At 42.5% G+C, this 25846-nt stretch overlaps 1 protein-coding gene across 39 annotated transcripts in view; it reads left to right on the forward strand.

The window, feature by feature from the left end:
* Window positions 1–23485, forward strand: part of THRB (thyroid hormone receptor beta) — a 361404-nt gene extending 337919 nt beyond the window's left edge. For 28 of the 39 annotated variants that reach the window (XM_023620846.2, XM_070239024.1, XM_070239027.1 and 25 more), the window contains 3 exons: window positions 9474–9620; window positions 16115–16373; window positions 18645–23485. In XM_023620846.2, coding sequence (XP_023476614.1) covers window positions 9474–9620; window positions 16115–16373; window positions 18645–18886 — 648 coding nt within the window. In that variant the 3' untranslated portion in view covers window positions 18887–23485. The remainder of the gene's footprint in view (window positions 1–9473; window positions 9621–16114; window positions 16374–18644) is intronic. The other 11 variants (XM_070239042.1, XM_070239037.1, XM_070239035.1 and 8 more) reach the window with 1 other exon arrangement.
* Window positions 23486–25846: the final 2361 nt, after the last annotated feature.

The following is a 25846-nucleotide window of genomic DNA, read 5'->3' on the forward strand; positions in this document are numbered from 1 at the left end:
ATGTAGAGAAAACAGGCTTTTCCAGGCCCTTGGAGTATGGATGTTTGATGTTTCTATAAAAACTAACCATTGTGAAAGTCCTTCCCATTCATTTTCATTTGAACCTCACAATGCTTTGTGGTAGGCTGAAATTTTATTCCCCTTTTACAGATATGTAAACCAAGCCCAAGGCATTAAGGGGCTCACCCAAGATCATGCTACTAGAAGGTGGCTGATCCAGGCCCAAAAGCCAACTCAGGTCTTCTGGTTCCAAGTCTAGGCTCTTAGCCCACCTCACCAGATGGACTGCCAATCCCACCACCAGCTGGTGTCTGACCATCTCAGAGACTGACCCTGCACTTGGCTTATGACGTGAACCCTTTATGAGCACCTCACTGAATCCCAGCAGTAGAATCCAGTGGGTCTATTTGTACCTCCAGGATACATTCGAGTACCTTCCCATCTGAAGGTGTAGTGGTATACTTGTCCTTGCACCTCAACATCACCGTTATAATGGGATAGTTTTTTTTGTGAAAACAGTATAACAACAACCTTAAAGGAAATTTTTAGAAAGAAAAAGCTTACCCATAATCCACCTTCTCTCAAACAATTACTTTCATTGTAGTAATGAATCAAGTTCTAACACACTTTGTTGTTGGCTTTCACTAAGAGTGATGTTAGCAAACACTTAGATGACCCTTGCTAAGTGCCAGGTACTATTCTAAGTGCTTTCCATACATTAACTCCCTATGCCAACCGTGTAGGTAGATATGATAATATCTCCATCTTACAGAGGAGGTAAGTGAGGCAGAGAAGTTAAGGGAGCTCTCACAGCTAGTAAGTAGTGGTGGTGGATGCATCCCAGCTCCAGGATCCATGCTCTGAACCACTACACTATGCAACTTGGCCACCTGCTAAACTCGAAGAACCTTCCAAAGATGCAAAGTCTTTCGAAGGGCAGCCTCTTAGTGCCTTGATCTTGCATCCTCAGCCCTACCCTGGTATATCTGCCAGAAATTAGAAAACACTGATTCTGGATAGATAGATAGATCAATTCTAACCCAAGGTATTTGGGGCACAGCATGATAGAGTCTTGCCTAACCCCAAGCCTAAATCTGTCCTTTCCCCGAGTATGTCCACCATAAATGGACATTGTGGAAGCCACTTCCAGGACTGAGTTCAGAGTAGGGACCAAGTTGAATTTCAAGGAAGGTGGAAGATTTGAGACACATCCTAGACTTCTCCTAGCAAATTTTGCACTTTGATTTTCTTTATTTGTAAAAAATAATGGATACTAGTCTAACCAAACAAGTTTCAGTGGTCACTAAAGTGCTTCTTTCTAGATTCTAAAGATTTGTTGTTTAGCTTAAAAAACATTTATTGAGGAGCTACTATGTGCCAGGAAGTGAATAACTCAGCCATATTCCAGTGGAGGGAGACAGACAATAAGAGTTAAACAAACAAGATAAATGCAGGTAGTGGTGAGTGCCGTGAGGGAAATAAGCACCGTAATGGGACAGAGTGATTGTGAAGTGGAAGTGGGGAGAGACTTCACTTTGCTAAACAGGGTGGTCATAAAAGGTCTCTCTGAGGAGGTGACATATGAGCTGCATCTGAAAGCTGAGAAACCAACTCTATAAGGTCAAATATAATCAGACCTCTTCATGCCTCATAGTCTCTTCAGCAAAAATAGTACATTTTCTAGTAATTAAAACCAACCAGGTCTGCACCTTTAACTCAAAGGCTCCTAACAGTTTTCATCAGTCTAATCATCTATAGAAAGAACCAAAGAAGGTATGGCACAGAATGATTTGCCGTTTGTTTTTTGTCAGAGCCATGAGATTATCTGGGCACAAAAAAGTTTTCTTCAGGAAGCTGACATTTACAGAGCAACTGTTTACCTACCAATCTCCCCACCCCCTAGGGAGCTGACATGAAAGGTGTAATAGGTAGATCCTTGATCTGTTCAAGAAATTGTCCTTCTTGATCCAAATACAAATAACTGCTTCTTCACGCCATTTTTTTTCTTAGAGAGATGCTGGGGGAGCTCAGAATGCCTCCATTGTCCTGTCTGTCCCTACAGTGAACTTCATTTCTATCAGCCAGTCCCCGTCTATGCCCGGGATCACCCCTGCATCTCCTTGGGGGAAAGACCGTGTTCCATTCAGCATTGTCACTTCAGTGTCTATCACGTATGTGGTTGAAACTTGTGGTAGTTTTTCTCCAAGATGGCTGCCTTTAGATTCTTTCCTCCCTGTAGACACAGCCCATTCTCTCTCATGGAGAGGTGGAGTCTGTTCCTCTCTCCCCTTGAATCTGGGCTGGTCTATGATTCCTTTAGACAATAGATTTTGACAGAATGACTTCTAAAGCTGAATCACAAGGAGCCTTGCAGTTTCCACTTGATTATCTTGGAGAGGGAAGTCACCTGGTCTCTCTAAGAGAAGCCAACTGCCATGCAAAAAAGTCTCAGTACCCTGAGACCAGCGTGCTGTAAGGAAGCCCAAGCTAGCCATGTGAAGAGACCACGTGGAGCAGCCTAGGCACCAGAAATTCGAGTAAAGGAGCCTGCAGGTGACACCAGCCTCCGTTGCCATTTGATGACAGCTGTTGAGGGACCCCAAGTGAGAGCCACCCTGCTAAGCCCATCAATCCCCAGAACCCTGAGAGAGAGTAAACATTTGTTTTAAGCCACTAAGTTTTGGGGTAGTTTGTTACACAGCAGTAGATAACCAGAACAGAACTTGATAATATTGTTAAACAGAACCTAGAGTTCCACGGGCCCATTCTCAGAGACAGTACAGTTAGGCCCTGTGTCTCAGCCAGTTTACATATTTACACATACCCCTTAAAGAAGGGTGACTCCAATTGAGTATTGACGCTCAGGATAAAAACGTCACTCTTTTGAGGGGTGAATTATTCCTGCAAGGACATTAAGAATCCTTCATTAACGACAGCTTTGCTCAATGGTATCCATGTGCTGAATAGGCTTCTACACATTATGAGTTGCATCTCCTGTGTGGCTGATACCTTTTTTTTTCTTACAACCATGCTACACATATTATTTCACTTATTTTTATGTTATGATGGCCTATCTTGTTCTGAAAACAAATTTGAGGAGGCCTATTATATTAATAATAGTATAGTAATATATCATAAGAGATTAAACATTATATGTTGTCCTAAAAGCTAAAAGAATTCATTTAACTGGAATGGGTAAGTAACTTACTCCCCAAAAGGAACTTCTTCATCATTTTTTACCCTAAAACCAGGACTCAAGTCAGAAATAAAGACTGGTGATTTGACTCAGGTTTTAAATCTATATTTGTGTCTGTGAAAATAAGAGTCATTGGCAAATAATAAATTTTTGCAAAAGCCATGCAGATTTTCATAATACAACAGGCCTTCTCTATGCACAGGTTCCACATCTGCAGATTCAACCAACTGCAGATAGAAAGCCTTACCGTAGTTGCATCTGTCCTGAACATGTACATACTTTGTTTTCTAGTCATTACTCCCTAAACAATACAATATAACAACTACTTACTTAGCATTTACATTGTATTAGGTATTACAAGTAATCTAGAGATGATTTAAAGGATAGAGAGGATGTCCATAGGTTATGTGCAGATACTACATCATTTTATGTAAGGGACTTGAGCATCCACAAGGGATTTTGGTATCCACAGAGGGTCCTGGAACCAATCCCCCATGGATACCAAGGGATGACTCTAACTCTAAAGCCACTCTTTAAAACTACTTCCAGAAGCATTTAAATCACGTAATTCTCTAGTTTTCTTCAATCCACTCAGCTCTCTGATGGTACAGAAGTGCCCAACTTAACCGCCAACAATTGGTGTGTGATGACAGTCATGATAGAAGTAGATGTGGACTGAGAAGGGAACAAGGAGCGTCTGATGCCAAAAAGGGAAAGCAGTGTCCCTCCACCAAGGGTAACTCACTCCTACACCTCCCAGGAGCGGTGAGACTTTCCATTTGGAGTGAAGCCCATACCAAGAACACTATTGTCTGTTGACATGTGTTATTATTCTGCTCCCTGAGCTCACATGCAAAAGTGTGGCTTTGGATGGATTTTCCACCCAAGTATAAAATGTGACCATCAGAACCAGGGCAGGCCTGCCCTAGTTTCCCCTGGTAGAGCTGCTGGCTGATTTCACACATTCTTAGTTGAGGTAGCATCAGTAAAGGGGCATGAGCAGAAGGGTGATTTGGCCATGTGTGGTGTGTGTGGACAGGTCACAAGACAAGGGCAATCAAGCCAGGAAGGCTTCTATCACCCAAAATTATTATAGCTGCATCAGAAGAAGGCAGGGTAGCCTAGAAGTTATGTGCATGGAAATTGGAACCAGCAGCCTGAGTTCAGTGCTTGCCTCTGTTGCTTTTTAATTATGTGACTTTGGGCAGGTTGCTTCACCTGTCTAATGCTCAGTTGCTTTTATGTGCTTACCAAATGGTATAAAAGTAAGATATACATGCCCGGCGCAGCCTTAACGACCGCGGAAGTGATTACTATGTGCATCATCCCTACCACCATCACCCTCCCCATCCTGTCCCTGCTCACCCCAGGGAAAGGGAGAGCCTGGAGTAGTGCACCAAGGCCCAGCGACCTCTGATCACCATTTGTCTGGGCCTTCCTGCCCCTCCTTGCAAAGGTGCGGGAAGACACCCAGTGATCAAGCACAGGAAGGGAAGAACCCTGTCTGGCCCCATCCCATCTGCATGTGCCAGAGAGCTTCAGGTTCAAGTCAAGAAGTCCTCAGCTCTGAGCCAGCGACTTGCAAAGAGGTCAACTGGCAGCATTTCCTACCCACCTTGAACAACACTGACGAGGCAGTCAGAGCAGAAAGCCAATTTGTCTCGATCATGTAACACCAGCCTCCTCTAATGCTGAGCCAGGGTGAAGCCCACACCTGCACACACCCCGAATCTCCCATTTTGAATCTCCCTCCACCCCCTCCACTGCCCCAGAGGAGACACTCTGGATTCCTTCGTGTCCCTCACCCCGCAGCCAGTCCATCAGAAATCCCTATCTTTAGCTCCCAAGATATGTCTTGAATTCTTCCACTTCTCTCCATCTCTACCGCCTCCCTATGGTCCAGCCACTTCAGCTCCTGCCCAAACCACTGCTGTGCATGCGTGTTTCTTCCTTTGGCTCCCCACATCCCGTCTCCACATAAGTCTCATCACGCTTCTCCCCTGTTTAAAGCCCTTCAGTGGTGCCCCATTGCCTTTAGAATAAACCTCTCTCCTCTCCATGGCCCACAACCCCGTCATCATGGTTGTCTTGCCTGCCTTCCATCCTTCATTTCATGCCATCTCTGGGCTGTAACCACCTAAGCCTCCTTTCTGGCCTTGGGACTTTGCACTGGTTTTTTTTTCCTCTGCCTTAAGTGTCCTTCCTCTGGCTCTATGGAAGGCTGCCTTCTTAATATTCTTCAACTTAAAGCTCACTCATCACTTCTCAAAAGGGCTTTGGCTGACCACCCTATCTCCTGACCCCCATGTACGATCATGTTACCTCCAGTCTTATCACAAACCGAAATTCTTCCATGAAAGTATTCTTTTTCTTTATTGTCTATCTTCCCTCATTACAATGAAAATTCCTTGAGATTACATTATTCATTGCTGTTACTTCAGCATCTAGATCTCAGCCTGGCCCATAGTAGATGCTTAATAAATATTGGTTGAGTACATGTAAGAACATACATTTATTCACTCGCTCAACCAACAAGCATCCTATCCTCCACCATTTGGCCCAATGCCTTCTACACAGTAGGCAAAGATACTTTTAAGGCTTATTCCCTCCCCTTGAGAAGTCCATATCTTGGATGTGTACCAACATAACCACAATAAAAAGTAATAGTAATAAATGCCTAAATGCCATATGAGTGACGTACGTGGGCCACCATGTGTGTGCAGATGAGCTAGACATCATTTCAAACTGAGGTCATCTAGAAAGACTTCAAGGAGAAGCTAGAGTTTGAGTTGGGTCGGATTTGGAATTGGCAGAGATAAGACGGAAGTGGGGACTTTGGAGAAAGCAAAAGTCAAAAGGGAAGGCAGCCCCAAAATGGAAAAGTGCAAGGCAAGTTGGGGAGGACATGTGAAGAGGTCATCTGGGCTGGTTCAGGAGGTCATTAGGGTACACAGGGAGGAAGAAAGTCAGAATGAGAATTGGAAGCACCCCCATGAGCAAGCTAAGGCAGTTTGATCCTCAGAGACAAAAAGCAAACTTTCCCCACAGTTCACACTGGTGAATCTGCAAGCCAGAGACTTATCACCGGTATCTGAGCTTGATCTTGTGTGCGTAAACACTTATGTGTGGTAGGAGCAAATGTACTTCATGTAATGGATTACAAAGCGACTGGCTCTAAATAAAATCTCTAATAGATTCAACTGATGTTGAATATTCTTACTCTTCTTCATTTTTCACATCCACCAAATATTTTAGCAAATGATGTGTTGTCCTTACAGTTGAAAAACCTTCAGGAAGTCACAAAGTTTCATTGCTCAACTTTAATTTCTCATACCTGATGTGTTAAGTCGGGTCAATTCATAGACTATATGAATTTTTCTAGTATCCAAGATCCTTTATGGAGATAAACCTTAGTGATAGGAGGCTTTTATTTTGTATATAATTTTACTTCTAACAATTGTATTTTCCATTAAATACCCAAAGGCTTAAAAGTAAATTTTTTTCCTACCCTGAAATTTATTTTTCTCAACAGAAAACCTTATGAGGTTGTTACATTTGGGGGTTTAATTTTAATTAAAATTGCCATATTTCCTTGTATAATTTCCCTCCTTTTCTTCAAACCTTCAGAAGTATCACAGATGGTGATTCAAAGACCCTATGAACCCAAAAGTTGAATGGAAATTATTAACATCAATATTAACCCACCACATTTCAAGGGACACTGAATACTATTCAATAAAATCAGATTAGATCTATCAGTGGATATCAATAGCTCTATTAGATCTACTGGGCCAAAACTATTGCTATTCAAATATTTTTGCTTTATTTTTATTTCTAAAAAAGTTCACCCTACATTTATGTGTGTGTGTATTTGTGTATCCATATGTGTGTGGGTATAAAACTTCCTACCTTTTTTAATGTGTGACCACATTCCTTTTATTAATTGATTTTCATAACAGAGTTGTGAAGGGGACAAGGCAGGTGAGATTAGCCTCATTTTGGGGTGGGAGGGATTATAAAGACCAGCAAGGAGGTCTGAGGGATGCAGGGAGCATCAGTGCCCAAAGGAGGCACTGCTGAACCTTTCCCCGGTGCCGAGTCTACGTGAGAAAGACAGAGAGAGAGAGAGAGGGAAGCTGTGCATGTGATTATTCCATTAATTGCATCTGCATCCGGAAAGCCAGCCGATCAGTAGCCTTCCACGGGCTTGCCATGCCAACCGTTACCCCAAACATCGCCATTGATTATGAAAACACGACAGAAACCAGGTTTATTTCCTGTCCACTCACTGCCCCCAAAACAAACAATAAAAAAGTCGAATAAAATAAACAGAAGAACCTACTGGATAATCAAAAGAAGGTCAATGCTGCCAGAGTTTGTTACGTAATATATTTTAAAATCCTCCCCTGGGTTTAACTATGATTCCTACCACACCCTTGGAGGGCCTCAGCTGCTCCTGTTGACCCCAGTGCCCTGGCAACAAGAGAGGGAAAGAATCATCCTTTGCTTTTCTTCGTGCTGAAAATTAGATGTGAGCAGTAATAGGGGAGATGTGGGAAGCAAAATGGTAACTGGATTACTTAGAGCTGGACATGGTTACTACTAGCCCAGAGGTTCTCACAGTGTGGTCCTGGACCAGCAGCATCGGCACGCCCTGGGAAACTGTTAGAGATGTAGATTCTCGGGCTCTGCTCCTGACCTACTGAATCAGAAACTCTGGGGGTAGGGCACAGCCGTCGGGTGACTGTGAGGCACAGTGAAGTTTGGGGACCACAGCCGTAGGCCACAATTGTGTCACTGGCAGTGCCCTCACCTCTGCAAGTGAGGGATTCAGTCTTGCTCAACTTGCTCACAGTGCCAGTACCTCCTGGCCTTCTCTGCCCATCCTCCCCCACCTCCCACTCCTGGGTGCCAAGTTCCTGTCTGTCCACTGTGGCTCTACGCAAAGGTGGCCACCATCCGGCGGGGCCTGAGTCTCTGATCCCTTTCATCACATTCACAACTTCCTGGAAGACAATGGGAGAGGCTGGCAAGAGGAGGAATAAGGAGCGGAATTCTGCCCCCTGGTGTCAAAAGTGTACAGGGTGTAAAATCCTGGAAGCAAGGGGGAGATGTGTGGCTCCTGGCAGATTGCTGTGTGGGAGTCTGGGTGACTGAGAGCCCAATCCTGGCCTCAAGGGATTGTGCTTAACCTCCCTTAGCCCTTGTTTGCTCATCTGCCAATCAGGAATTGTGTGAGAACTACCTGAGATCATGCGCTCCAAGGGCCTGGCTCGCTTGTCGGCCACAGACAAATGGTGATTATTATTATCACAATGACAAGAAAGGGCAATGGAGAGGACTGTTCCTGGCAGGAAGTACTGGTGACAACAGGAGATACATGAGAGAGGCCACACCGTGGTGGTCAGGGAACGCCGGGCTAAGGAGCTAGGTAGCTCCAGTGGACATCGGGGTGCCTAAGGTGAGCATCACCACCTGGGGGCCTTGCTAATATACTGATTCTGTACCAGTAGCTCTGTGGAGAGGACTGAGATTCTGCATTTCTAACAAGTCCCCAGGTGACACCCAAGCTGCTATGCCACCCTGTGAGCGGCAAGGGCATGGATTGTTCTTGGGCAAATGAACTGCAAGTCCCCTGGGAACATTGACTACTAGTGAATTCCCTACTCTGCCCTAAAGTTTGCCAGGTTTGCACAACTCGGTTCCTATCAGCAACCTAGAGATCTTCCCCTCAGCCTGCTGAGACTTCCTTCAGCTGGAGTCTGACGGGCAAACAGGAACTTTGAGCCCCGGCAGCTGGGTCAGAAGCAAGAATGAATCCAGAGTGCTGTTTGCCAGGGCTCCTCCATCACTGCCCACACTGTGCCCACCTCCCACACAAAGACACACACCAGAAGGTGCAGTGTTCTGAAAACGCCACCAAGAGCCCCTAGAATTGATGTCACCTGGCATAAGTATCACCCTTTGAGCATTCCGAAGCAGAACCCAAATTCCTGTTGTTACCCACCCCCTTTCTCTCTCTCTCCCTCTTTCCTTCTTCCTGCAGCAACAGTCCTGTGAACATTATCACAGGGGCCTCTTAAAGCAATGGCCAACACATATATCTTTGCTCAGAGAACTAAACAATGTGAAAACTGTACAGTTTGTTAATAAACAATGTGAAAACTGGACACTGTACAGTATGCATTTCAGAAGAGCTTTTCTGCCCTGTGAGAACTATGATACATAAAGATCCCTTCAACTTCTTCATTTAAATCTTTCTTGTTCTCCTCCTTAGCCAGAAGATATTGGACAAGCACCAATAGTAAATGCCCCAGAAGGTGGAAAGGTTGACTTGGAAGCCTTCAGCCATTTTACAAAAATCATCACACCAGCAATTACAAGAGTGGTGGACTTTGCCAAAAAGTTGCCTATGTTTTGTGAGGTGAGGAAATTGTTTTTCCTTCTGCATTACTTTTCATTTTAGTTCCATCAATTTCCAGGAATACTGAGTATCATTTATAATTTAATATTAATTAGGAGGGACTTAGTCATATGAAAGCAATATCAGTACAAAATGAAAATGCACCCTGTTTCCTTTTTATGTCCCCACATTCTCTGTTCAGTCACCATTCATTAGCTTGTCCATGTGGGGTCAATGAAGATCCTATCCACCCACCCACTCCAGGCACAAGGAAGTATGATAACAATCCTTCCGTTCATTCAGCACCTATGATGTCCCAGTTACCATGCTTAAGTTTGCCCACATTGAATCCAGTCCTTATAACAGATCTGCAGGATAGCTCTGATTAGCCCCATTTTACAATTGGGGAAAATTAAGATCAAAGAGATTAAGTTAACTTATCCAAACGTGGGCCATAGTTTGAGTCTAAGTCTATATTCTTTCCACTACTTATTCCAGCAAGATGGCTATGCGATTGTTTCTTAATCCTCAAGAATAAGTTAAATGTTGCTCACAGAGCAAGGATCATAATATCTCCTTAAATCTTCCCTCTTTTCATATATGCTCGCCTTGTCTTGCCCCACCTCCAAGGCATCCTGAAGAGCTCCCCCGCAAGGGCTCGCTCGCACTTTCCCTTTGAGACACTAACCTTAGCAGTCCTATTGTGTGGTAGCTGAGAGCGTGGGCTCTGTAGCCAGCTGCATGGGCAAGAATCCTAGATACGTTATTAAATGCCTTCAAACCTTGGTTATTTCATCTTTAAAATGGGAATCATAATAGTATCTACTTCTTAGAGCTGTTGGAATTTTTAAATGGGACAATATATGTAAAGTGCTGAGACAGTGCCTGGGTCATAAGTAGTCCGCAAATGTTAGCTGTTAATACTGCTGTTACATTACCATCCTGCCTCTACCTTCCTTTTTTTTGAATCAAGTAGGGTTGATTTCTGTGGGTATGTTTTCTGGAGAATTTTTCCCTTTGAAAAACCCCACCAGGTGCCAATCTATTGTTCTTCACAGTTCCAAGGAGACCCAGAAAGATAGCAAATAGAGAGGGCCACATCCTGCTGTGAGCCTCTTACATAAGCTACCCAAGGGAGGAGTGAATCTAGTCTCACTAGAAAGAAACTGAGTCTCCTCACCTGTAATGATTCCGTCCAGCCTTGGCTTCCAGCTCACTTGTGTCCTTGAGTTTGCAATACTGCGAGCCCAGCTAGAGTCTGAGAGACCTCAGACACTGATGGGGACACTTCTCATTGCCTAGTTCTGAGCCTCTGCAAAAGCCAGACCCAGAAGGACAGAGCAGTGGGCTTCAGGACACAGGTATCTGACCCCCAGACAGAGCTGAGAGAGAGGGGATGCCTCCCTCTTACCCCGGCTTCCGTGTGGTGAGGGCCGGGCTTCCTGATGTGCTGGCCCAGCAGCCCTGCAGTAGGAACCACGTCATATCCCACCCCCAGGGGAACCCATAAGTCCTGGAGAAGGAACTTTGACCTCTGTATTTGGTGTGGAGCTTTCCATGCCTCTTACCATCTTTTTTTTTTAATTAACATTTATTAAAGTTTTGGAGGCTATTTCAAAAAAATACCTATTTATTGGAGATTTATAAAGCATAGTAATGGTAATGATTCATGATAACACCACTAAGAGATAAACTGCTGACATTTTGGAGCCTATTGCAGTCTTTTTTCAAATACATGTGTGTATACACACTCATATATATACACACATACATATATATGAAATATATTAATATAATTTATACCATAATGTTCTTTCTATTTATAAAACTGCCTTTTTAACTTTTTATTAAAGAGTAAGGAGTACATATCATAAGGGTGTAACTCAATGACTTTTCACAGACTTAACACATCCACGTATTCAGCACCAAGAAACAGAAACAGAACGTTATCAGCACCCTGTTGTACTTAGCTTTTTACCCTCAACTGTAGAACACATCATTTAAGTATTCTTTCACAAAATAATTTTTGATGACCTCATAGTATTCCAAAGAATAGATCTATCATAATTTAGGCTGTCTGTTTTTACTGGATCTTTAATTCATTTCCAATTTTTCACTAATATAAATATTCTGCAGTGAACATTCTGGTGCCTATGCCCTGCTCACAACACTGACTATTTCCTAAAGGCAAATTCTAAAAGTAGAATTTAAGAACCAAGGTATAGATGCCTTTTAAGGCATTCGATATGTGTTGCTGAAAGGCCCTCAAGGAGGGTATACACTCTCATGTCTGCACCAAGACTGCTTGTTTCCTCTCATTCTTGTCAACTCTAGGTACCATCTTTCTTTTTTGTTCATTGGGTTGAGTCTTTTCCTGGACCTCTCTTGGCTTTCTTTCTCCAGGCTGTGCCCCTCATCCCCTAGTCCTTGATGTCCAAAAAGGAATTGTATTGAGTTTGCTACCCCTACAACTTGAGCTAGCCTGCCAGTCATGTGTTCCCCTTTGAATACCCACCAAAAATGTCTTTTAAAAAATGTAGGGGCCAGCCCCGTGGCCCGTTGGTTAAGTGCAGCGTGTTCCACTTCACTAGCCCAGGTTTAGTTTCCAGGCTCAAACCTACACCACTCATCAGCAGCCATGCTGTGGCAGCAATCCACATACAAAACAGAGGAAGATTGGCACAGATGTTAGCTTAAGGCCAATTTTCTTCAGCACAAAAAAAGTAAAGCTCATGTAAGCCAACCCCTGAGAGAGATTTCAGTTAAAGACAGAGAGAAAAGAATCCATCTGCACCACCAGTAACACACACACCATGCACTTATGTCCATGGCAGGGATGAGGGGTCAACACGGAATTTTCAAGCATGGGTTGTATCAAGCTTCTCCAAGTGTCCCTCAGAAGTTTAAGACTGCTTCAAAGTCAAGCTTCCATCTCTCTTTCAACCTTGATATTTTGTAGTCTCTAAACTGCAAAAAAAGAAAAAAAAAGCAGGGGGGAGCTACTTTGTCAACTTAAAAAGCAAATTTGCCTGTTATTTTATCCTCATAATGAGTTTATTCAGGAAGAGCCAAAAGAATTACAATTCAGGATGTGCGTGCTAGAGAGAAAAAGGGGGAGTAGGAGTGGGGCCTTTCTAAAGGAAAGTCCAATGGGAGAAAGTAACAGTTTAGGGCAGCGATGGCTTATTGGCTGAGCTGCAGCATTTCTCACTGGCTGGGCTATTGTCCGGTGGGGTGAGAAATCTTCCTTCAATAGTAAAGTAGTTTTACTCCCTGTACAAGATGCAATCGTCCATCTCTTCCTGTTTGATGTAATTGATGATGTGTGATAGGGCTTGAGAGCTTGAGAGCTCCCCCTACAGGCCTTCCTAATTCCACTTTAGTTAAGGTTTCTTTTATCAATTTCCACAACTTTTATAGCAGAGATGCGTATGTTTCTGGTGTTTTTTGCTTCCTGAGGACCTTTGCCTTTCATCGGCCCTTTGGAACCCCAAAGAGGGAAATGAACTGTGTAGGCCCCTGAGCTACCTGTGAAGTGGGTGGAGATCCCTGGTGGTCTCAACAGCCAGAGGTTTCTTGCCAGAGGCAGTTTGATGCATCTGCCGTTCAAATTGTGCTCACGGTATTTTCTGCTAAGATCCATGCCAACGCACCAGACAAGGTTGGTGGACATCTAGAGCTTCAAACCATCTAAAATCATCGCAGGAAGAGCTGCCAAAAACACACATAAGGACCACTTATAGAGTGCGGGGTACTGTCATCTTTGCCAATCAACCTGAGTCTTGTTCTCCTAAGGAGACAGGAAGAGACTGTGGGAGGAACCCTGCATCTCTGCCTGTCATGCCTTTCTTCGAGCATTCTCACAATGAAAGAATTTTGGCAGGTGACTAAGAGTTTATTTGCTCACGTGTTGAAACAAATCTCGCCAGGATCCTACAAACCTGTCTTAAAGGAAAAGGCATCTGGCCTAGTTTTTAAACTGTTGGTGATCCTTGACAAATACTTATTCAACTTGAATTTAAATTTGAACTGATCAACAGTTAGGAAGTTTTAAAAAGAAAACTTCTACTTCACCTATAATCAGACGTGGCCACAAAGATGGGCCTGCCCAAGTTTGCATACTTTGTTACAGATAAAAATAATAATAAATGGTTTGATGTGGTTAGAAATTTCTCTTTGCTATTCCATGCCTGTGGTGCTCAAGAGTGGGGTCCCCAACTAGCAGCATGTGCATCACCTGGGATCTTGGAGAAATGCAGAAACTCAAAGGGTGGGGCCAGCAATGTGTGTTTAACAAGCCCTCAGGTGATCCTGATGGGGCTGAAGTCAGAACCACTGTCCTAGGCATTAAAGCCAGCCTCTGCCCACTTCAGCCAATTCTCCATCTTCCCTGTGGAGGATCCATCCAAGCTTGGGTTTCCTATTTCCTACCATACTCTCAGGTCAGGAATCCAAGCATGTAATTGAGGAGTACAAATTAGAACCTAAATAAATCAAATCAAGGTCATTTTTTTTTCAATGAGTGTGTCAATGAAAATAATCCATAACCAACTATAAATGAAAATTTGGGTGAGTTTATTCTGAGCCAAAATGTGAGGACCATAGCCCGGGGCCTTCCTTCCTGAAGGAAAGAAGGGCACCAAAGAACTGGGGTGTACAGAGTGGTTATATACTCTCAAAGAGGATGTTTCACATATGATTGAAATGTCCCTTTTACAGTAGTCACAAAACTGCTCTGTCAGCACAGCGATTGATGGACAGAGAAGGTAGTAGGTCGGCTGTCTGGGTAGACACAGCAGGGTGGCAGATCTGTTGTCTCAAGCTGAGTGGTCTCAGGTGAGTGCAGCAATCAGTTCCTAGACTAGGGAGAGATGCTTATCCTTAAGGAAATGCCAATGTAGGGGGAAGTTGCACCTTTATCTTAAGGGCATTTGTTCTTGTCTGTGGGACATAGCAAAGGCTTAAGCAGATATACAATGCATGCTCAATGGCCATGTCAGGCCCTTTTGGGAAAAACAAAGTCAGGCCGAATTAGGTTTACACCAAATGGCTTCCTCGTATACTCCAATATATTCTATTGCTTGCCATTTCTATTTGTCAAGTGGAAGGAGAGAATTCACATGTACAGATTGCAGAACCAAATATGAAGTGACTTTTATTCTGTAGAAAAAGCTAAGCAATTTCAAATTAAATGGTAAGGTGCCTAGGTCGAGTTGGTGAAAAATATTAAAGACCCAGTATTTTAAATGTTATTCAGTAATATTTCTTTCGGTTTTGTATAATAACCTAAATTGAACCAGTCGACTGTTGCCGACAGTAATTCCCAAAAAGAATTTGTACCCGCTTTAATGAAGAGAGGGAAATTATGTGTAATTTACATCTTCATTGTTTATGGAAACTTAGTCACATCCAAAGTACTTCAAAAGGGTGTATTCTCTTCTTCTCTTGGCTTCCGATTCTAACAGATCTGGCTTCACATCCTAGCCTCACCCACAAAACATTCATGTGACCCCCAAGCATGTTACTCAAACTCTCAGTGCCTGGATTTCCACATCTGTAAATAAAACTGGAATTAGAATATTTACCTCACTGCATTGCTGTGAAGATTAAATAAGATGACGCACGTAAATCGTAGCATGATGCCCAATGCATCAAAAACACCCATTAGCTAATAGCCTTTCAAACTATTTTGATAATGGCATTTAATTAAACATTCTTCCCCTCCAGAAAATAAAACTCTGATTTTTTTATTATTTTGCTTAGGAAAGTTCTCTTTTTTAAGTTTATTATTAATGTTATCACAAATCCTAATAAACAGGGCAACCGAATGAGCTTAAAATGAGATTACACCACCAGCAGAAAGATCCAGTGTGTGGAGTCATTCTGCTGCCTGAGGTACTGAGAAGAACAAAACCCTAGGAGCCAGGAGGTCTGAATTCTCATCTCTCATCTCTGCCCCTAACTCACAGGGTGAGCTTGGCAAAGCTTTTGCATCCCAGGGCCTCATGGGTAACATGCGTCTGTAAGCTACCTTCTAGCTCTGTGCTTTTTAAGAGACTCAAGGAGCAAAGTTGCTTCAAAAAACAAAGAGAAGCACAGTTGCCAGCTAAACAGTATAGTTAGCTGTTGTCTATTAGAGCTACAAGACAAAAATGTTGGTAAGTTTAACATAAACCCTGCTCTCAAGCAGTTACCAGTTGGGTTATAATGCAAAGCCCTGAGTAAGGGATTATCAGTTTCACAAGTGACTGTAATACCAGTTGGAGCTCTATGTCTATCATAAAAGAAATGCAAACTACTGGGATTAAAGTTGGTGAAAATTAGACCAACATGGAGTATGAGAAATGGTTGTTGAAAGTCTGCAGCCAGGTAGGAAGGGAAAGCCACAGGCTGGAAGAGCGCGGGACTAGTGTCAATCACAGGATGTTGTTCCTGTTGCCGCTAAGATGCCGAGTGTTGTTCCTGCCTGCCATGTGTCCGCTTGTTCTCTGCTGATGTGGGCTGGTTCTTTTCAGCTGCCATGTGAAGACCAGATCATCCTCCTCAAAGGCTGCTGCATGGAAATCATGTCTCTTCGCGCGGCTGTGCGCTACGACCCAGAAAGTGAGACTTTAACCCTGAATGGGGAAATGGCAGTGACACGGGGCCAGCTGAAAAATGGGGGTCTAGGGGTGGTGTCGGATGCCATCTTTGACCTGGGCATGTCGCTGTCTTCTTTCAACCTGGATGACACTGAAGTAGCTCTCCTTCAGGCTGTCCTGCTGATGTCTTCAGGTGAGTATGCCCAGACTCATTACTAGGCATCTGGTGCTGATTCAAATCACTTGATGAGTTTTCAGTGCCCATTTAGCTTCAAAATCACAGCTCACTCTCCTTCAGCGAGGAATTCTGGGTTTGCCAGTGGACTGGGAACTGAAGGATTGTGTCAGATGTCTGATGCTTTTTGCAGTCTCCCAGAGTAGTGGGAAGGAACCAACAGAGCTATCTTACAGATTATATGGAATGATCCACCTTCAATGGGCCTACCCAGTCTCCTCATGATAGTTAGCCAACCCTACTCCCTTTTGGTTTTCTGGATATGGGTATGAGGGACCACACCATTCTTTATTAAGTTCTGTGTGAGGAAACCATGAGTGAGAGCTAGAATTTCTTCATAGCTTGGCTACAACTTAAGTTTCAATTATTTATTGCTTTAGCATATCACCCGACATCCAAAATGGCTAGGTTTGGGGCTGAGACATCAAACAAGGCTCTAGGCCTTTCTCCATGCAGCCTCTCCTCTAGCAGGGCTTCAGTGTCCTTTAAAATAAAGAAATTGAACTAAATACATGGGAATTACATTCCTGGAGGGGGGATTCAAGGCAATTTTTTAGCTGCTCTGAGTCTCCAACGCCTCCTCAGTATTATCTTCTAAGCCCTATTGTTTTGTTTGGCATTTCTGTTACAGAATATCTTAGGCCTTTTCTTCAAAGACTTTTCCAGAAACTACTACTGCTAAGACCCTTGGTCCTGCAGTGATAAGCAGAGAGCTAAACTGAAAATGATCCAAAAGACATATCTTTGAGAAATTTTGTCTTAAGGAGTTAAAGACAGTCTTTAACCTTTAAAATGTTTATTCATAAACATGTTTAGTACAACTTAGCATCATCAAAATGTCCATTCATCTTCTCTATATCATTTATATGACCACCTTGTCTTTATCTCTCTCTCATCAAAGGGCAGAGTTTTGACAAATTCAGATTATTTTTTCCCTTTGAAGGAATACATCCAGAGCAATATTATGTTCATTTTCTGTTTGGATCAAAAGTTAAAGGCTCCTGTGGAGAATTCTTCTGGCACACTCAAAGAAAGAGAGAAGACAGGAAAGAGGAAGAGAGAGGGAGTGAATAGAGCAGCATCGTCAAAAATTAAGGAAACCACAAAATAAAAATGCACAAATTGCACTTTGAGCCAAATAAGGAGTCCAAAAGCCCAGAGATTTTTGTTTAGACTCAGAAGGATGGATTGAGACATCAGCCCTGATCCTTCCTTTCAGATTAAGCAGAACTCTAGATTTTTGCTAATACACATACTTCACTAACTGGACACTTGGAGTGTGAATTTATTTGATCAGAGCTACAAAGAGCACCCTCAGGAGAACTGGGCAGGGGGATGGTAGGACTTCCTGGAGCTAAATGAGGAATTCATCCAGGTTTATAAATTACTTTTGTAACCTAGTGTTTGCAGCCTGGATGTTCCACAGTCATCCAGCCTTCTCGTGACACCCCTTTATCATTTCTCGAAACTGCCTTGAGTCGCCTCCCAAATATTGTGGGAACCAGTGGTCCTCCCAAGACTTGGGAAGATTTCCCAGACACCATCACGGTCTCCCCTTACTCCTGCTTCCCACTGTGACTCTTCTCTTCTCTGCACAGGGTGACTCTAGCATGGCTCACGTCCTCTTTTCTTTTCATTGTAATTCCCAAGGCACCACGAACACAAGGCTGCCACACGTAGTAATTTTACTGAAGGTGTAGAGGAAGGGAAGGAGTGTCATTACAGCCTGGCAAACAACTAAAATTGGATATTGTGCCTCTTTGTCTTCATGGGAATCTCTTAGGGTCCAACTTTCCCCCTTTGGCATCCCGGCCTCCTGAGATGTTCCTAACCTCTTTTCACATCTCCCCCATCTCTGCACGTCCATGCTTGTCCTCCCCTCTCTCCCAGGCAGCCAGCAGAAACTCAAAATCTTTCCCCTCATTATGCAGAGTATTTCAGCCCTCCAGGTAGGGCTTCTCCTTTGGTACCCTGGAGGGAGACATCACTGTTCACAGCCAAGGAGGTGATTTGTCTAAAACAGAGATGAACAAAGCATCTATTCCCTTCATATAAATGATGCCACTCCCCAGTATCTTGGTGCCTTATGCTCCAGAGTTCATGTTACATCTATGGTCATTCCTAGGATCGAGAAGTCCCCAGATCTGGCCACTTCACACTAAAAGACTTGAATTAGACAAGTCTCCTTGCTGCCTCTGACTTAACGTCCATCTTCTTTCTTCCTCTCAGATCGCCCAGGGCTTGCCTGTGTTGAGAGGATAGAAAAATACCAAGATAGTTTCCTGCTGGCCTTTGAACACTATATCAATTACCGAAAACATCACGTGACACACTTTTGGCCAAAACTCCTGATGAAGGTGACAGACCTGCGGATGATTGGAGCCTGCCATGCCAGCCGCTTCCTGCACATGAAGGTGGAATGCCCCACGGAACTCTTCCCCCCGTTGTTCTTGGAAGTGTTCGAAGATTAGATTGACTGAATTCATTCTCATAATTCCCACAGCACTACTGGGTGTCATTTCATTCCATTGCCTAGCTCTTTTTTGTTTGTTCCTTTGTTGCTTTGTGTTGGGAGGGATTGTTTGGGGATAAAAGAAGGTAGTCCTTGGCATAGACATGGATGAAATTGCCCCTCAAATGCGGGTACTTGTAACTATTGCATTTTGTTCTCCAGTCCTTTGATGTGAATGCTTTGAAGGTTTTACAGTTGTGGAGGTGGGGGTGGGGACAATCATTAATTCACCAGCAACAAGCCATCACCAGCTCCCATCTGTCCCTGGTCAGAGACTCAAGCAAGCAAAATGGCACAGCAGAAGACTAAAGAAGCCTTAAAAATCAACATAATATGGTCATCTTGATCCAATCCTGCTTTTTGCAGGGCTCAAGTTAGCAGGGCACACACCACCTTTGGTTAGATGTGGGTTTTCAACTTTCTAGGGAAAGGTCTCAACAAATTTTTATCTGTTCAAGAGCATGATGTTTTCAGCAGTCTTCATTCTCTCCTAGCAGCATAACTTGGAATGTACAGGAATATTTGTTCCCAAAATATCAATTTTTATAATCGTATGATTGAATTCAAATCATACAAGGGTGTGACTCAAAGATGGGCAGGTATTTGACTGAAACCAACAAGGAAAACAATTTTCTTCAGTGAGCCCAAAGAAATTAGAAATCTTCACCAATGTCAGTGATTCAACAGTTTCCAAAAATTCACATAGTATTACCTCATAGGAGGAAGGCTTCTTTACAGCTTAGGCTCAGAGAAAAATTTCCACAGAAATCAAACCTATTTACAAAGCATCATCACTTTTCAATGACATCTGATCTGTCATCTCCCAAACTCCTGAAGTTATTTATCCTGATTGCATCTTTGCTAAGCTGACAACAGATTTCCCTACGGATCAAATCTTCTAATCAAGGAGAAAGAACAAGCTGAAATTTGAGACTTGTTCTGGAGGAATTCTAAGGAGAGATTAAGGTGGTTATATTCTGGGTTGAAGGAAATGCCGTGTTCTGAGAGCCCCCTGCATGGACTGATGGTTTGGGGATGCTTCCTTCTGGTCTTAGATCCTCAAGCTCTTTGCTCTACTCACAAATACTGTCTAGTCCCCTTTTCCCTCTGACTCTGAGGCTGGACTGTCGCTAAACAAAGACTGACCCACTCCGTCCCTCTTATATCATTGCCCTGACATATATTCAACAGTCCTGCCGCCATGTACACGAACCCTCACTCACCTTCCCTGCCCAGCCCTCCTCCCCAATGGCAAACACTGGAGTAGCTTGTGCTCGGAAAATAAATGGTAACCCTTGATCCCTTCAGTGTCAGAAAATGGGCAAAGAATATTCCCATGCAATTGAATGTATCTCATTCTTCACTGGATAGTAGTCATAAACTATTCCTTTGCTTGCCTTGTACTGCCTTATCCTGGAAATATTGGGGAAAATAAGCCATATCAGTAAGATTTACCTAAAAACAAAAGAATGAAAGTCACTGTGAAAACCAAGTGGACTAATTTTTTTTAATTGGCCCAGAAGTCAGGGTGCATAAGTTCTAGTTTGTGCTCTGTCGACTTGTAGATTTGTGACTTTGGGTCTTGGTTTTCTCACCTGGTGAATAAGTCATGAACTCTAAAATCCTTCCCATCCTTAATATTGTACTAATTTCAAGGGGGGGAGAACCTGGTTCTTTTGATTATTTCTTTCATATTCAAATTTCTAGCTTTATTAGACAAAAATTATGTCCCTCTTAACAGTTAAGAAAAGTATATTTAGTATTCATTCAAAATAAGAATTTGACGTACTAATCAACTTTAGAGAAATGCAGCATGGCCTTGGAAAAAGGAGATGAACAGCATTGGAAACAATCTGGGAGGAAAATGATATGTTTAATGCACTGAAACAATTATACTGGCTTCTGGGGAAAAGGAAAAAGAACATCACTATGGAACTTGCTAACCAGAGAAAGGAAGTAGGTGAAGAGATTAAAGTTATAAACATGAAGTTCTTGGGTAGATTACCTGCTTTGACTTTATCTACAGACAGTTTTTTTGGTTTTCTTCTCTCTAGACAGCCCTCTAGCCCGTCTCCTTAAGTCTGTGCTTTATTAACATCTCAGCTCCCTCTCTTGTTGAAGAACTACTCCTTCAAACATGACCGCTTCATCAATCACCTTCTAGTTCCAGAATAACTAAGCTTTGCGGTGTGGAGCAAGCTTTCCCTCAGAAGGGAAGGAGAGGAAGGCAAACAGGTGGGCACTGGAGGGTTCATAGACTCCTTGGGCATCAAGATGTCCCGGGAAAGTTTCCTCAATTTGTCAGAGATTCCCCAGTACATCAGACACTCCCAGATTTGAATGTATGGACAGAGCCTGTTCTTAAGGTACATTGGGATGCTTTGACAATTAACTATGATTGGGCATTGGCCAAATGGTACAGTCTATCTACAGTAATCCAGCCAGCCCCACATAAATTTATGTTTGGTCCTCGGCTCCTTGAATGATTGCCCTAAACAGGCAAACCGCTGATCTAAAAATCTTGTTGAAGGCTGAATACTTGAAGCTGAGTAGGACATGCCTTAAAGTACTTTAGGTTGAAAGGAAAGGCTATAAGGACTCAAAGGCTCCTGACCCCAGTGGTCGAAGTGACTCGTTTCTTCTGTAACTGAGGTACGTAGTGCATCTCAAGACTCCATCTCATAAAACTTGATTAGGAGGGATTTGCTTTGGATTATTTTTTTAACTTTTTTTCTTATATTGTCTGAACTTTCAGACCAAGTGTGGACTTGATTGAAACCCCTCACAGCGGGGAGATAGCCCAGCAGAGGAGAACACACCTGTACAACTGGGATTCTTATTTATAAATCACTTAACTTTTCGAGATGAGTGGTGTGGGGTGGGGAGGGTGTCTTCATAACCCTCAAGTGTACTTTACTCTTCAATTTAGACGTGCAGTATTTCCAGAAATAGTGAAAAAAGTAAGATCTTTTCTTCTTTATGATTCTGCTCAAAACACCATGTGCCGCCTCAGAGCTTTTTCTAGTCAAATGAGCCTCAGTCCTCAATGACGCGCTTGCCGTGTTGATGCCTCAGCCCAGTGCTGTCCCCTCACCTGTGCCCCGAGTGACACCTCTTCCATTGGCAGCATGGTCATCGAGTGGACCACCAGGCTCAGCTCTGCTCCAGCAACGCCATTCTCATTGCTCTTCCGTGAACAGGTGTGCAAGCCTTGGCCCCTCCTCAATACTAACCCCCAACCCCCACAGACTCAGGCTCCACGCAACTGCTGAGCACACTCAAAGCATGTCATTGTCAGTGATACATTTTTATTCTACGGAACTCTAACCTATTCGTGTCATATTGACCTTTTGCTGCATGAGTCATAAATTATGAAATCGGTCTTATGGTTTTTTGAAATGTAGCCAGCGTTTGTAAGGCTAAACCTTTTTCATAAACTGAATTTAAGTAAATAACCAAGCCACAGTTCCTCTCCAAAAGGGGAGTGCTTACGGACATTTGAATCTCTTTGCCCTTTCCACCGGCTATGGCACCACGTTCTAAAATAAGCTTGTAATTTTTCCTGTTATTTTAATAATATGGAAATATTAGCATAGTGTTTCTTTTGATAGTGATAGACTATAATCCATATTTAAATTTTATAGAGAAGAAATTTTATTGTACTGTGATGTAGATATTTATTATCCAGGTAAGGATTTGCCCGGTGTGTATTTTTTACAATTGAAACATTTTACTTTAATCTTTAAAAAAAAAAGTACATTAAAAACACAAACAAAAAAACAGACTGGGGGGGGAAAAAAAGGTTTGGCCTTATCACAGAATTTTTACTGTGCTGTATAAATGTTTGCAAATGCAAAAAGTGTGCATTTCTAGTGTGTTTCCACATTAATTAATGCCGCCTTCAAAAGCAATATCGTGCAGGTAAAACGCTGTTTGTGGCTTTCTGTTGCACAGTTGAAGCTGACCCACCTTATGCACAAGACAATCAAATGTAAATCTGTCGTCCTCAGGATGCAGATAATAGTCATGTAAATTATGGAGCACAATGTAAGACAAAAGAAGACACTCTGCTTAATTACACATGCATTGTTGACATAGAAGATACCAGGGCATGAATGAGCTGACATTATGCCACTTTTTTCTTTTGGTTCTTCCTAAATAACTTGGCATTTTTCATTTGATTATAGAGCCAAATTAGTTCTCCATGCCTTCTTCAGAGAAAACACCTTTTTCCCCCCATAACATTTTCATGCCCTGTGAATCAGGAAAATACTACAGAATAGGAAAAGATTTACAGTCATCAGAAGATTTGTTTTGCAAACAGTGTTAAGTGATATTGCTAGACTGGTAATATTTTCTTTCAGCCTAAAACTCTGTTGAAATCTGTGATCAAAATGTTTTAAACTCTCTGAAAAGAAAATTTGTATATTTGGGAAAAATGGATTTTTACATAGCTTTTGTATGCAGATATTAAATTGTAATTATGAATATAGTGGGCATAGATAAACTCATAAGCTTCAATTCTAAAAAAGAAAAAAAAGAAAAAGCTTATAATGGATATACTTTCCTGTCTCTTTCTTTACATATTATTATTTTCTAAATAGGAACTGAGTTGCCTGCTCTTCTCATCTCAGCTGCTTCCAAAAGGAGGGAAATGCAGATATAAGGGCATTAGTTTCATAAACATCTACTAGAATATGCAAATTTCTTGGGAGGCTGGTGTCGGGGGAAGGGAAAGAGAGAAGGAAAAGGCTGATGAAGGATTACCTCTTTGAAGGGACCACAAAGATGGGGTGAGGAGTGAAGAGTTAAGTTTTTGCAGCTCAAGGACTATAATCTTATAACGAAATGTTTCAGAATATTATTAGTGGAATTATACTAATATAATACTAATATTGTACTAATACACTATCAACATATATCTCAATCCCCATTGCCCTGAACACATGTTGAGACTCTTTCTGTGATGAGTGACAGAAAGCTAAATCAAACTGGCTTAAGCATAAAGGGAATTTCTTGACTGTAATATCTGGAAAGTCCAAGGGTAAGGTAGCTTCAGGCATGACTGAGTCTGGGTGCTCACTCAGTATTGTCAGGAAGTGCCTCTTTTCATCTCTCTGTGTAGATTTTCCTCTGCAGAAATTTCCTTCAGGTAGACTTCATGCTCACAAAGCCTTTTATCTTATAGTGGCCCCCAGTAGCTCTAAGATTAGCCTTATGGCTCCAAACCAGTGGAAAGAGAGTTTGTTTTTCCCCAGCAGTTTCAGTACAAATGGTGGGCCAAATCCTCATTGGCCCAAACTGAGTCATGTGCCCATTCCTGAGCCAATCACTTTTCTCAGGAGAACAGATATGCTAATTAACTTAATCTGCTGAAATCATGGAACTGGGGGGGCAGGAGGGAGGGGTAGGGAACAGGGATAATCAGCCCCATCTAAACTATGGACTGAGAGTTGGGGCAGGAATGATTTCTCAAAGAACATTCTAAGCCTTGCTACTAGAAGAAGTGTGGAGGAAGAGCGAGCAAGCCAAGGCAACAAATGTCCATGCCAAAAGTGAAACCTGAAAGCACACCCGTTTTCAGTACAGCAATGGAGTCACCTTAACACAAAGGAAGCCTAGTACAATTTGGCCAGGTCGTGACCCAAATAAATACTCTCCACAAGAAGTATCTGATTACATTCTCTCTTCCCATTCTATTCAAAGGACTGTGTATAACTTTTATATTTACCTCTTTTCTACAATATGTACCTCTCAAATTCACCCTAATGAACACGTTTCCCTCCCCCAGGAAATTACATTATTCATTTTCTATTGGAGAGTTTTATATATATATTCCAGCTACATACAGTTCTTTACCCCTTTACACAGGCAAAGCCAACTCAGAACTAATGTGATATCTAATGGCTTGATTTGGGTTATGGAGCTGGTGTCATGTCACAAAACTGGACAATACTAATAATCTAGAATGAAGAGGAGCCAGAAGACAAAGTTGGTTTGCTTCCTCACCTTGAGATGATAGCTCGTCCTGGTTTCATATTTAGCTACTTAGGGCACATTGTAAATAAGTAGAATTGTTGTTAGGTTCATGTACACAAGTTCTGACACATTAAATGTTTGAACAAATGTTTAAACAATGTTTGAAATGAGAATTCATCTACCAGCTCTCATCTCCCATTATCAAAAATGAGGTTGATACAAACTTGGAGTGGAGGTTGTACATGCCTGGCCACAGAGCAGGTCCTGTGGCATCTCATGCTTCAGGAACAAAAGCAATCTCCCAAGGAGGGCAAGTCGGTGTCCACTCCCTCAGCTGGGCAGAGCCCATTTAGACTGGGTGGCAGATGAGGTGGCAAGTGGAGTGAAATAAGGGACCCTGGGCCCTGGGGCAATAAACAGAGCTTAGACAGTGTGCAGTGATCTGAGACAGGGGTTCCTCCAGCCAACGAGTTCTTCTGATTGGAGAAAGGGCACATATGGGCTCTCAAGGCCCAAAGAGAATTACGAAGATCAACAAACAACTAAACCTATATTTCACTGTAACCTGAATTTGCATGTATAGGGGCTTTGAATTTAATACAAACTGGTCATGTAAAGTGTCCACTTGGTACATTTTCTTGCAGTAGCTGAAAAAACTGAATAGACTATTCATTTAATTATACAATATCAGTTTTTTCTTATAGGTGGCTCATTTCAAGGGCAAATTTTTTTCTATACAAATATCTAGCTGAAAATTTTGTAGAAGCCAATAGAAACTTTTATTTTTTCCACACAAAACTTTACTTTGGGGCAAACACTTTTGAAAACAACGCATATGAAAAGTGAAGCAGATGAAGTTATAATGAACACTCTTCTTCTCTCAGGACAGACTAACATCCTCGTTATCTCCTTTTAACTTTCTTGCTCGTAATACTAATTG

This window comes from Equus caballus, chromosome 16 (assembly GCF_041296265.1).
Source record: "Equus caballus isolate H_3958 breed thoroughbred chromosome 16, TB-T2T, whole genome shotgun sequence".
Lineage (NCBI taxonomy): Eukaryota > Metazoa > Chordata > Mammalia > Perissodactyla > Equidae > Equus > Equus caballus.